General features: G+C 53.7%; 1 protein-coding gene across 1 annotated transcript in view; it reads right to left on the reverse strand.

Annotated features, from left to right (window-relative positions):
• Positions 1-4,197: 4,197 nt before the first annotated feature.
• The window catches only part of ZBTB4 (zinc finger and BTB domain containing 4), an 18,039-nt gene continuing 9,736 nt past the window's right edge, over positions 4,198-12,500 (reverse strand). Inside the window, exon 2 of the mRNA XM_070953983.1 lies at positions 4,198-12,250. Coding sequence (XP_070810084.1) covers positions 8,501-12,235 — 3,735 coding nt within the window. The 5' untranslated portion in view covers positions 12,236-12,250 and the 3' untranslated portion in view covers positions 4,198-8,500. The remainder of the gene's footprint in view (positions 12,251-12,500) is intronic.

The following is a 12,500-nucleotide window of genomic DNA, read 5'->3' on the forward strand; positions in this document are numbered from 1 at the left end:
CTGCAGCGGTGTCGTAAGTGTGAAAAAACCATCCAACGTTACTTTTTTTTCCCACTGATGTTTTCACATCGGTCACTAAACGAACAGCTGTAAGTGGAGGACTACTATAATGAAGAATTAAGCATTTTGCTGGCATTATGGGGAGTCCTCGACTTATGACCCGCCATTTAAGAGGCCGTGCAAAGTTACAGCAGACGTTTCCTTGGGGCTACTTAAGACCCGGATTCGAACCTCTGACGGTCAGGTATCTTCTGTGGTTGCGTGACCCCCGGGGACACTGCGACCGTCATAAATACGAGTCAGTTCCCAAGCGTCTGAATAGATCACGTGAGTGAGCTGCAGACGGTCGTAAGTGTGAAACACGGTCCTAAGTCTCTTTTTCCGGTGCTTATGGAGCTCTGAAGAGTTCACTCAATGAATGGGTCGTAAGTCTTCAACTCCCAGAATTCCCTAGCCAGTTCTTTTTTTTTTTTCCCCACTTCCCTGACTTCAAGATATATTACGTCGACTGCATTCCCACCGTCTATTAAGTGTTTTCAAAAAATGCGATAAAAGTTAAGTCTCGCCGCTTTTGTTCTTGACCTATCCGTGCTGAATTCTGGGAAATTGCCTTACCTTGCTGGGGAATTCTGGGAGTTGAAGTCCGCAAGTCTTTAAAAGTCGCCAATTTGGAGATCCCTGGCCTAGAATTAGCGGGGAGGGTGGGAGGGGGGGCTCCCCTTCTGTTAAATGATGCCATCTTGTGTTTACATGGGAGGGGGGGCATTTTCTTGGCAACACCCCTGCCCTCTGTGGTTATGTGCCACACTGCAACTCTTTTCCGCTGCAGAATATTCCCAAAACATTCCAACAAGCCGCGATCCAAAACAGTTGCAATCCAAGCCGAGGCAGGATTGAATTTTTAAAATATATATATATATATTAAATATATATGTTTTCTGAGGTTTTCGCGGGTGTTTGTATGTAGGGCTTTGGTTATTCGGGTTTTCTCCCGCGTAAAATTGGAGGTTTCTTGGCAACGTTTCGACGAAGTCTCATTCGTCATCTTCAGGCTGGTGTTCTCGGCTTCGTGCTTCCAGGAGCAATGTGTGTGATCGCAGCTGTTTCTTCCTTTTTCCTTCCCACACCCCCACTGGCAGTTAAAAGGAAGAAACAGCTGCGATCACACACATTGCTCCTAGAAGCACGAAGCCGAGAACACCAGCCTGAAGATGACGAATGAGACTTCGTCGAAACGTTGCCAAGAAACCTCCAATTTTACGCGGGAGAAAACCCGAATAACCAATTTTGCATTCTTTTTTAAGTCCAGGTAAGTTTGCTGCATAAAACATTGGCCCGCCTCCATTATGCACGGGGGGAAAAAAAAATCTGCGCACCTGTCTTGTGCTCGGAGGGGGTGAAAGGACCGTCAGCCGAGAGGCCGATGACTTGTTTGCTCGTGGTTGCAACAACGCTGGGAAAGATTAGAGGTGAGGACAAAGATCCAGCTGTTGGGGGTTGAAAAGGAGGGGGGCAGGTGTGGGTCCGTGCGTTAAAACCTGACTCCGAAGGGAGGGGGATATTTAAGGCTAGGTTTCTTGGCGGGTGTTGTAGGGAGTTTATGGCAGTGTTTCTCAACCTTTAGCAACTGGAAACCTGGCTCAAAAACGGTTAACGGGGTAGATGGGCTTTGGAGTCCTAGCCGACGATCCTTTAAACGTGAGCCGGCCCTGGGGGGGGCAGCAGCCCCAAAAGCTAATACGATCCTCGGTTGTATAAACGGAGGCAGAGAATCAAAATCACGGGAAGGATTAGTTACCGCTTTGTAAAGCCTTAGTAAAAGGCCACCCCTGGAGTAATTCTGCAGTCCAGTTTTGGTCTCCGCGTTACAAAAAAAAAAAAGACTTTTGGAGAAAAAAAAGTGCAGAGAAGAGCAACGAAGAGGATCGAAGGCCTGGAGAATGGCTGCAGGATTTGAGTTTAGGGGGGAGACATGATAACAGGATTCCAGTATTTGAGGGGCTGCCCCATAGAAGAGTTGGGGGTCAGCCTATTCTCCAAAGCACCTGAAGGCAGGACAAGAAGCAACGGATGGAAACCAATCAAGGAGAGAAGCAACCTAGAACCAAGGAGAAACTTCGTAACAGCCAGGACAATGAACCAGTGGAACTACCTGCCACCAGAAGCTGTTCCATCATCTGGAAGTTTTTTAAGAGACGACAGCCACTTGTCTCAAATTGTATAGGGTCTCTCCTGTTCAAGCAGAGGGGTGGACTAGAAGACCTCCAAGGCCTCTTCCAGCTCTATTCTGATTGGGCAGAGGAGTGGACTTCAATTCCCAGAATTCCAGGCTGGGGCTGGGGAATTCTGGGAGTTGAGGTCCAGACCTCTACAGCCTTTGAATAAAATGGGATTTGTTGGGAAAATGACTCGCAGATTCGATTCTTGGGCCAAGTTTCCGGGGGGGGGGGGGGGGGAGAGCTATCTGGAGCCCCACATCCTTTAATCTTAACCCCTCCCCAAATGTATAAAGTGGAGATTCCTCTTGAATCCCCAACCTATAGAAAAGGCTGCTTCCCCCCAACGTGAGATTTGTAACGCGGGCCTAGCTACAAGGCCCAGACCCCCCTTTTCACTCATAAAATAGGGGGGAAAACCCCACCCCGTTTTCCCCCCTGCTCCCCCCAAAGACGTTCCCCTTTGGGGTACACAGAGCTGGGTGGACAGCATCCGGGGTGAGGGTGGGGAGAATCCTTAGCCGCTTCCAAATAATTGTTTTCTTTGGCTGCAATATGAAAAGACCCTCCCTCAAATACAAGCAGGCTCACTAGAGGTGTGTGTGTGTGTTTCTTTGGAGACCCCACCTGGGCAGGTCAAACGTGGCCGAAGAGCAGCATCTTGGGACATTGAGGGAGGACCAGGGGGCTCGGGGGGGGTATCTTAAGCCCCCTCCCCTGCAGCCCCCCCAATTAATTAATTAACTAATTAATTAACAACAGAAAGACAAAAATAAACCCTTGACTTTGGATTTGCGGGTTCTAGGGATGGCGAAGATTTTGCAAAAATGGGTAAGGTAGCAGGTTGAAGCTGTGATTCCATTTTGTACTCTGGAGTCCCCGGAGCTCTCGGAGTTGGGTGGCTTTCCGGCAGACGGTTCATGAGCCAGCTAGGGAACAGCATCAGTGCTGGAACGGTTTGCGAAAACGAGGAGGTGGTGGTGGTGGAAGGCTGTGGGGTTCTTGGTGCGCTTTGAGCTTGGTTGTTTTCTTATGGACGTTTCGTGACCCGACTAAGTAGCGTCATCAGTGCTAGAAGGGAGTGGGGTTTGCAGGAAGGACGACTGTGGGATTTTTGGTGCCTTCTGAGCTGGGCTGTTTTCTTGCAGAGATTTCGTGACCCGGCTAGGGAATATCATCCGTGCTAAAAGGGAGAGGGGTTTGCGAGGACGACAACGACTGTGGAGGGGGGGGTCTTTGGTGTTCCCCGAGTCTGGTTGTTTTCCTGCAGACATTTCATGACCCAACTAGGGAACATCATCAGTTCTGGAAGGGAGGGTTTGTGGAAAGGAAGAGGAGGAGAAGGAGAACTGTGGGGTCCTTGGTGCTCTCTAAGCTTGGGGGTTTTCTTGTAGACGTTTCCTGACCCAACTAGGGAACATCATCAGTGCTAGAAGGGTGTAGGGTTTGCAGAGAGGAGGCGGCAGCGGCAGAAGAGGAGGTGGAAGAGGACGAGGAGGAGGAGGGGGAGGAACTATGGGGTCCTTGGTGCTCTCTGAGTAAGGTGATTTTCTTGCAGAGATTTCGTGACCCAACTAGGGAATCATCAGTGCTAAAAGGGAGAGGGGTTTGCGAGGAGGAGGACTGTGGGGGTCCTTGGTGCTCTCTGAGCTGGGTGATTTTCTTGTAGACGTTTCCTGACCCAACTAGGGAACATCATCAGTGCTAGAAGGAAGTGGGGTTTAACCAGTGCCAACGATGTTCTCTAATTGGGTCATGAAATGTTTCCAACAAAACCACCAAGCTCAGAGACCACCAAGGACCCCCTCAGCCTTTATCCTCCTCCTCCTCTTCCCCCCCTCTCTCCTTCCCACAAACCCCACTCCCTGCCCACATGGGTTGTGTAGCCCCCCATTCAGTCTCTTTTGACTCCCGGCCGAGAATTGTGGCTAATTCAGACAACCAAGCGGCGGTCGGGCGCGCTTCCGAAGAGGGTCACCCATCAACATATAATTGTTGTTTTATTCTGAAGAAGTTATTTGAGTTACACACAAAGATGCAGAAAGATAAATACGGTAATTGTCTAACGGATTCCTCAACACTGTCACAATTTTGGAACAGAGACCGGGAAAAAAGCGGCAGAAAAAAAACGATGGTTTGTCCTCGGGACTATGACCGACGTGATTTTGAAACGGTTGGTCTTTTCCTGCTTTCTCGCGTTTTCTCTCTCTCTCTCTCGCCTAACTCTCGATATTGTTTTTCCTCTCTCTTTCTGTCTCTCTCTCTTTCTCGCGCGCGCCCTCTCTCTTATTGTATTTTATTTTATTTTTTTTGCTTTTCTGTAATTTCCTTAAACAGTTTTCAGTAAATATCTAAAGTGCCATAAAACTACCTAGAGGTGCTTTCTAAAAAATAAAAAATAAAGACGAGTTACATTCAGTAGCAAACGGTCAACGATCACCGGAGCCCCCCCGGTGACAAAGTGCAAAAGACCACTATGTACATGTCAGCGACTTCCCCCTTCTGCCCCCAATGCCCCCCCCCACAAGAACCCAGAGCCTCCTGCCCTGGCGGAGGGGGGGAAAACCATCCAAAATACCTTTGGCGCGTGCTCTCCCTCCGCCCGGCCCCCGTCACCCTTGCCCTCCCATCTCAGGATGCGATCAAGGGGGGCACTGCTGGAAATGCAGATCCCCTCCCTCGCTCAAAAACCCACTGGGGTCCGAGATTGGGAAGACCCCTGCTCCCTCATGTGCTGTAACCTAGCTAGTTGGGAGGCCTCTGCACACCAGATCTGCAAGCAAGAGTTATGCCCTGGACAAGACCCCCCCATCGAAAAAAATCCCAGGAGAAAATTGAAGAAGGGCAGTACCCTAACATATTCAAAAATGCCAGCCCTGGGTACCACACCCTTCAAGGGGGAAAGGGGATGTGCGCGAAAGGGACTGTGCGCCTGCTAGAAGACGGGAAATGTGCATGAGAATCCCGCTGCAGCACAGCGCAGCTTGCTGTCAACCACCGAATGCATCGGATGTCGAATGAATCGGATGTCGGAAGCATGAAGGGCTGGCAAGACAATGGGGGGGGGAGAGGGAGAAGTCTCATCGTGGCAGAAAAGGAGAGGAGGGGGCCCCGGGTCTCAGTGTCAGGAAAGGGAAAGGATGGGCAGAAATGTGCGTGGTGTGGCGCGACTCGGCTACAGCCGCAAAGCAGGGAGGGCCGCATGCCCGTCATCTGCATGTGTGCACGCAAACTCTGGCGTGCCGGAGTGCGGCAAAGAGTTGCAGCGTCGGGGGAAACAATAGCATCCCTCGCGTGGGAAGGGATTTTTTTCCACGGCGGTGATCCCTGGAGCCAGCCACTGCAGAAGCGGGGGGGGGGGGGAAGGCAGGTGGGAACCCCCTCCAGCACCGTGGCTTCACAATTTTGCAGGTGGAACAGGGCTCAAAGGTTGCGGTCCTGGGGCCCGAACTCCCAACTCCTCGGTTGGATTCTACACTGGGAATTCTACACAGTGTACTGTCCAGGGAACTTCGCGGCGGACCTGTGCGTGCCATGGATCACAGCTAGAGCTGCAGGGGGGTGGGGATGACTGGTTTATCTGGAAGGGTTCCCCCCCTCCACCAAAGAGGAGTGGCAATGCCCCCACCCAGACTTAGCTTGGGGAGGGGGTGTCTTTCACAGGGTTGCAGAAAACAATCACACAGGTCGTGTCACTCCACAAACGATGGGAATGTACATCGCGACGCCTGGGATGATGCTGTGGCAACGGCAGGCCAGGAAAAAACACGGAGGAGAGGGGGGGTCCTCTGGAGACTTCCCTGCAGCGGGAACGGGGAGGGGGGGACATACACAAAAAAAGTTAAAATTTGGAAGATGGTTATGCCACCACAAACGAAGCTACGACATTTAGGCCGGGGTTGGGACTACAACTCCTATCATTCACCAGGCAGCAGGGCCTTTGGCAACCTTCTGGATACTCCCCTCCTCCATCTTCCTAAAAAAAAAAAGGGGGTGGGTGGGTGGGTGGGGGAAATGGATCTAAAATAAAAAAAATTTACAGGGAGAATCACCGGTGAGAATTTAATCTTAAGAACGCTTTGGGTGATTTCTTCCTTCCGCAAATAATTGTACAATAAGATGTGCTGGTTTTTGGTCCTTTGGGGAACACCGCCCCCTCCGATCAAAATCGGGGAAGGGGGTGCGGGCGAGAGCGTGTTGATATTTTGAATCGCGGAGGAAGGAAGAGTCGAAAAATTTTCACCTGGAGGGGCCAGAAAGGGAAGAAAAGGGGGGGGGGTTGCTCGTTTTGGGGAGATTGGGACTCTCCACGGCTGAGTTTTGTGCGACGCAAATTTCAGTTGGTCCACGACAAACCGTCTTTATCCGGCCTTCTCTTTTCTCCTGGGACCCACAGTTCCAGCCTCTCCCCCCCGCCCCGCCTCACATCTTGCAGACTTTTCCTTGGGGAGATCTGCCCCGTTATTATTATTTTAAACTAGGCCACCCATTTTGAAAAAAAAAAAAACAGAACGTAACACGACTTTTTTTTTTTAAAAAAAAAAGAGAGAGAGAACATTATTACATGTATAGATGAAATTGCCTATTGCTGAACCTTGGTCATTTATACTGGGAGGGTGGGGGAGGAGGGGGGTGTTGGGGAGGGGGAGGAGAGGAGAGGAGGTTTTTTTTTGTTTTTTTGCTGCTGGGCACCAGAGAGGGCAAATCTATTGATTTAGGCCCCTACCCCTTTCCCCGCCGTTTTTTCCAAACAGGGTACCCTCTTCGTGCGTGCTGTCTGGGGCCCTTCCATCTTTCTGAGGTGGGACCCAGAAAAAAAAGAAAGAAAGAAAGAAAAAAAAAAGGAAGAAATAGTCCTTCCGTTCCTCTCTGGCTTGGCAAGCTTTGCTCCCCGCAATTCCCTCCCTCCCCCCCCCTTCCATGGCTGCCTTCCTTCTGCCCAAAAGGAAAATGTGATTCATCACATTCAGCCAGTTGGAAAACAAATCGCACGCACAGCACTCCCCCTCCCCAACACGCGCGCGCATACACGCACTCCGCTCCGCCAGCTGCTGTGCAAGCGAAGTGGAGGAGCCGGGGGCTGGGCCGAAGGAAGAGCAGGAAGGGAATAAAGGGAGAGGAAGGATACCCCAATAGTGGGGGGGGGAGGAAGGGGAGGGGCCTGCAGACACCCCAACAGTAGAGGGGAGAGGAAGGATCTGCAGACATCCCAACTGTAGAGGGGAAGAGGAAGGATCTGCAGACACCCCAACAGTAGAGGGGAAGAGGAAGGATCTGCAGACACCCCAACAGTAGAGGGAAAGAGGAAGGATCTGCAGACATCCCAACAGCAGGGTGGGGAGGAAGAGGAAGGATCTGCAGACACCCCAACAGTAGAGGGGAGAGGAAGGATCTGCAGACACCCCAACAGTAGAGGGGAGGAGGAAGGATCTGCAGACACCCCAACAGTAGAGGGGAAGAGGAAGGATCTGCAGACACCCCAACAGTAGAGGGGAGAGGAAGGATCTGCAGACATCCCAACAGTAGAGGGGAGAGGAAGGATCTGCAGACACCCCAACAGCAGAGTGGAGGGGAAGAGGAAGGATCTGCAGACACCCCAACAGTAGAAGAGGAAGGGGAGAGGTCTGCAGATACCCCAACAGTAGAGGGGAGAGGAAGGATCTGCAGACATCCCAACAGTAGAAGGGGAAAGTGGAGAGGTCTGCAGATACCCCAACAGTAGTGGGGAGGAGCTACATTAAAGAGGCTACTTCTTTCAAACTAGTCTGCCCTCCTCCCAGCAGCAAAAGTACAGAGGAGGGGGCAAAAAGGGGTCAGGAGCCGAAGAAAAACAGGCCGGAAATCGCCCTGGGGACAGGGGTGGGTGGGTGGGGGGAGTCAGAAGGGTGAAGAACGGTTCCTTGTGCAAATTCACTCTTATTTGTGTCTACAAACAACATTCATAGGGGGGTTTAGGAACCAGGCGTGTGGGAGTGGGGGTGGAGGGAGAAAAAAAGGGTACCCTGTACCTATTTTTGCTATTTTTTTTTAAAGAAGTCTTCTCTACGACACGGTCCCATGCGAAATGCCACTGATAGGAAGGGGGAGGGGTCTCGTCTACCTGCCCCCATTTTGGGGCCCCTCTGCACTCACCCACCCCCCACCGGTTCTCATAAGCACACAACCCCCCCCTCTTCTCAGAACCGAAGAGGGGCAGAGGTCGGCCACTCTCCCGTCTTGCCTTTCTTCCACGGTAATCCGGTGCCCCCTTTCCTGCCCCGTTGGAATGACGGATGGACGGCCCTTCAAAGGAGCCCGCCTTTCTTCAGCCTCTCAGGCACCGCGGGCTCTCCTCTGCTCTCCCGAGCTGAACTGCCCATCCCCAGACCCCCGTGGGGTACCGGGGCCCCCTCGTGCCCCACTACGCCCCGGCAAGGGTTCATCGCATAGCTGAAGACGTTGGGCAGGAAAGGCAAGGGCTGACCCTTGTCGTCCGGGATGACCATGTTCAAAGCCACCGGCAGGGTGAAATTGTACGGGTAGGCGGCCAGCAGCTGGTGCCCGTACATCAGCGGGTAGGGGTCAGGGTAGAAGCCGACTTTGCCATCTCCGCTGCTGCTCCCGGCTTTGCTGACGGCGTTGAACTGGATGGCGCTGGGATAAGCCAGGAACGAGGGCTTGTCTTCCACATCCTTCCTGCTCCGGCAACTCCCGGGCACCAACAGCGGTAAGGGGTACTCCTGGACCGGGTATCGGTCGCCTTCCATCTCCTGGGATGCCAGGATCTCTTTCTGGACCAGGCCTGTGTGAGAGATGACGGGATCTTGAAGAGAATGGGGCAGATCTGGGGGCAGATCGGCAAGGCTAGTGGTGGTAGTGGTGGCCTGTAGCGGTGGCGAGCGGGCGGGCATCTCCTCGTGGAAAAGGGACTTGTCTGCCCCTTGCTGCGCCAGGTTTTCGTCTTCAGGCAGAGGGGCTAGCGTATGCCCGTTGCAGGGCTCCATTTCCACACAGCCCTCCTCGGGAACCTCTGGCTGGCCTCCGGGCGCCTCCCCACTGGAAGAAGACACCTGCATCTCCTGGGTGGTCTCCTCTTTGACCACTGGTGGTGGGGTGGCCAGGGGCACGTCAGTGGCCTTCTTAGAATAAGCAATGACCGTGGTAAGCACCGGCAGGGGGACCTCCTCTTGGCCCTCATGCCGTTTCATGTGGCAACTCAGGGCCGCTGCAGTCTTGCAGACCTTTGTGCAGTGGGCACAGGCAAACTTCACCAGAGGCTTGCGGCCCACGCGGTGGGGCGTGGCTGTCAAGACCGCCAGGGCCTGGTCATCCTTGGTGAGGCGTGCGTGTACCCGTTCGTGCTTCCTCAGTTTCTTGAGGGCCGAGAAAAGTTTGCCGCAAATGCCACATTCATGCTTCCATTCGGTGCCCCTCCCGCCTCCCACTTTGATCGGCTGATCCATCTCATCCCGGTCAGAGGCAGCTCCCTGTCCCCCAGATACTTCAGCAGACCCTGGACGGTGGGGTCCCGCTCGGCTTCCCTCCTTGGTTTCCTCCGACCGCTTCATCCAGCGCAGGGAACGCAGCTTGTGTCGCCACCGCGACTTTTTCATCTTCGGCATGGCGTTGCCGGCGCTGCTGCCGGCTCCACCACCGGCCTTCCTTTTGGGTTTATAGCTGTAGTAGGGGCGCCAAAGTTGGTCTTCTGTGTCTCCACGGTCGCTGTCCTCCTCGCCACTCTCGTTCGCAAACACCCTGTCGGCATGCTTGCTGTGGAGCGTTGGAGGCAACAGGGAGTGATGCGGTTTTTCGGCGCTCTGATCGCGGCCAAAATCCAGGCGTCTGCCTCCCATCCGGCTGCTCTTGTCGAGCATGAGGTCTGTTTCGGAGATCCGCCGCTTGACGATGGCTTCCTCGCCGATGCGCACTGTGATCTGGCAAAGTGGAGCTGCTCGGCTTTCGGAGGTGGCTCCCACACAGGCTGGTTTAGCCATGTAAGTCATGGTACGCCCAGATCGTGATCCCCTCGCCTTGAACCCTTTCTCGCTGCTGTCCTCTTCTGAAGCCTGCTCCTCCATCTTCTGGGACTGAATGTATTCCCTCAGGACCTGCTTCTTAATGGGTTTGGTTACAACCGGAGAAGGGGCCAACTGGGACGGTGGGGTCCCCACCTTCAACGGGGCGCTGGATGATGTGCTGTTGTACGTGATCACGGAAGGAGCTTGGGCTTTCACCGAGGTGCTATGAACGATCACAGAAGAGGTGGGGTGCCCGTAGGCGATGACGGTGGGAGCCTCTGTGCTCAAAGACCGGGGCGGCTTGCCCAGCTGGGCCTCCTCATCAGTAGCCGGAAGGACAGACGTGTCTTGGGTGCTCGTGGTTTCCTGCTGGTGCTCCTGTTCCGCCTCTGGCAATTCTAAAGAGGCATTCTTGGCGGTGAACACAGAAGCCACGTCGCTAGCGCTCAAGGAGGAGACCAAGTTTCCATCCAAGGAGTCACCCTCCCCCAGCGTCATGGGGATGGCGTGAGTTGGATGCAGCAGGTCCTCAGGCACCACCCCCTGACTGTACGTTTTATATGGCCTCTTTTGGGAGCGCATGGGTAACAGGCGGTAGAGTTTCAACGCGTTCAGTTTCGGCTTGTAACCCCCGTTGGGGGTCTTCTCGGAGGATATGAGGCCGGGATTGATGCCGTGGAAGGCCTTCTGATGAGTCTTCAGGTTGTAATAAGTCACAAAAGTCTCCCAGCAGAAGATGCACTGGTAGCGACGTTCCCCCGTGTGCCAGACCTCGTGCTTGGTGCGGTATTCGGCCAAGGCGAACACTTTGTCACAGTAGCGGCACGGATATTTCCGGCGCCAGGAATGAACATTGGAGTGACGCTTGAGGCTGGAAAGGGTCATGTAGGACCGCTCGCAGACGGTGCAGAAGTAGATGATGTGCCCGTCGACGACTTTGACAAAATGGTCTTGGTCGGAGAGATAATCCACTCGTGGGGGGCCCCGGTGGCGGAAAAGTATACCCTTTTTGGAAGATGCCGCTGCTACTGTCGGCTTGGAAGGTAACTCTGGGCTGGCTGGTGCCTTGTCTGCGGCGGCACCCTCCTTGGGTTTCTCCACCTCCTTGCATAAGACTTCGTGCGTCTGCAGCCGCTTGATGTGGATGAAACTTTTGCCGCAGTGGCGGCAGGAGAGCGAGCGCCGCGTCCGGTGGAGCTTCATGTGGAGGCTGAGGGCCGAAGACGTCGTGAAAGAACGGTTGCAGCTTCCGCAGCAGAAGGTGCTGCTGGATGGGTAGGAAGCCCCGGATGGGGACGAGGGTGAGGAAGAAGAGGTTGATGCCGGCACCCCATCGTTGGTGTTGACTGAAGTGACAGGAGGAGTCCCAGAGAGGTTGTGGTCCCAACCGACTGTTTCCTTCAGCATGAAGGTCAGATCAGAAGAGGCGGTGGGTGGTACGGTCGCGACGGAGCTCAGGTTGTAAAGGATCTTGGCGGTTTCGGTTTCGGAGTCAGGGCGGGAGTCCTGCCTGGGGCTGTACGCTTTGGTCAAATCCTGCAAGCAAACAGGGCTGGAAGGCTCCGCAGAACGGGAAGGGCAGGTGAGGTCAATGGGTGAACCACACCCTCGAGCGGAGGCCATGCTGGGACTGTCCATCTTGACCTCTGCCAAGGGGTCATCCAGGTTCTCCAAGCAGGAGATGCCCAGCCGTCGGCCTACCGCCCCAATCTCCTTGGCAACTGCCGGACTGGGCACCGAGAGCCGAGAATTATAAATGAAGTTCAAGATGTCCGAGAAGACTTTAGCCTGGATGTCAGGAAGCTCCAGGATCTGGCTCGGCTGGCGACACACCGATTCCTCGGAGAGGACCTCCTTGAAGTACGGGCTGGAGGCTGCGAGGATATTTTTATGGGCCTTGAACTTGGTGTCTTCGGCGATGATGGTGATGTCGCAGAACTGTCCGCGCAGCCGCTGCTCGTTCAACTGGATCAGAAGGGAACTGGAATGGCTGTTGTCCGTGAGCTCCACAACCGAAGCCATCGTGCTGCCTCAGACCTACGGCAAAAAGGAGAGATAACGATGTTGTGACATCAGGAAACGGGGAAAGACGACGGGGAGCCTGGATTTTGGAGTTCAACTGGTCTCTATCACAGCCTTTCTTAATCTCAACAACTTTAACATGAGTGGACCAACTCTCAGAATTCCCCCTCAAATCGGGGGGGGGAAACTTCTTAAATAGATGGCGGGAATGCGGTAGATGTAATATATCTTGATTTCAGTCAAGCTGAATTAATAAACCAGTTAA

Source organism: Pituophis catenifer, unplaced genomic scaffold, assembly GCF_029215685.1.
Source record: "Pituophis catenifer annectens isolate HBS135680 unplaced genomic scaffold, rPitCat1.0.hap2 SCAF_15, whole genome shotgun sequence".
NCBI lineage: Eukaryota > Metazoa > Chordata > Lepidosauria > Squamata > Colubridae > Pituophis > Pituophis catenifer.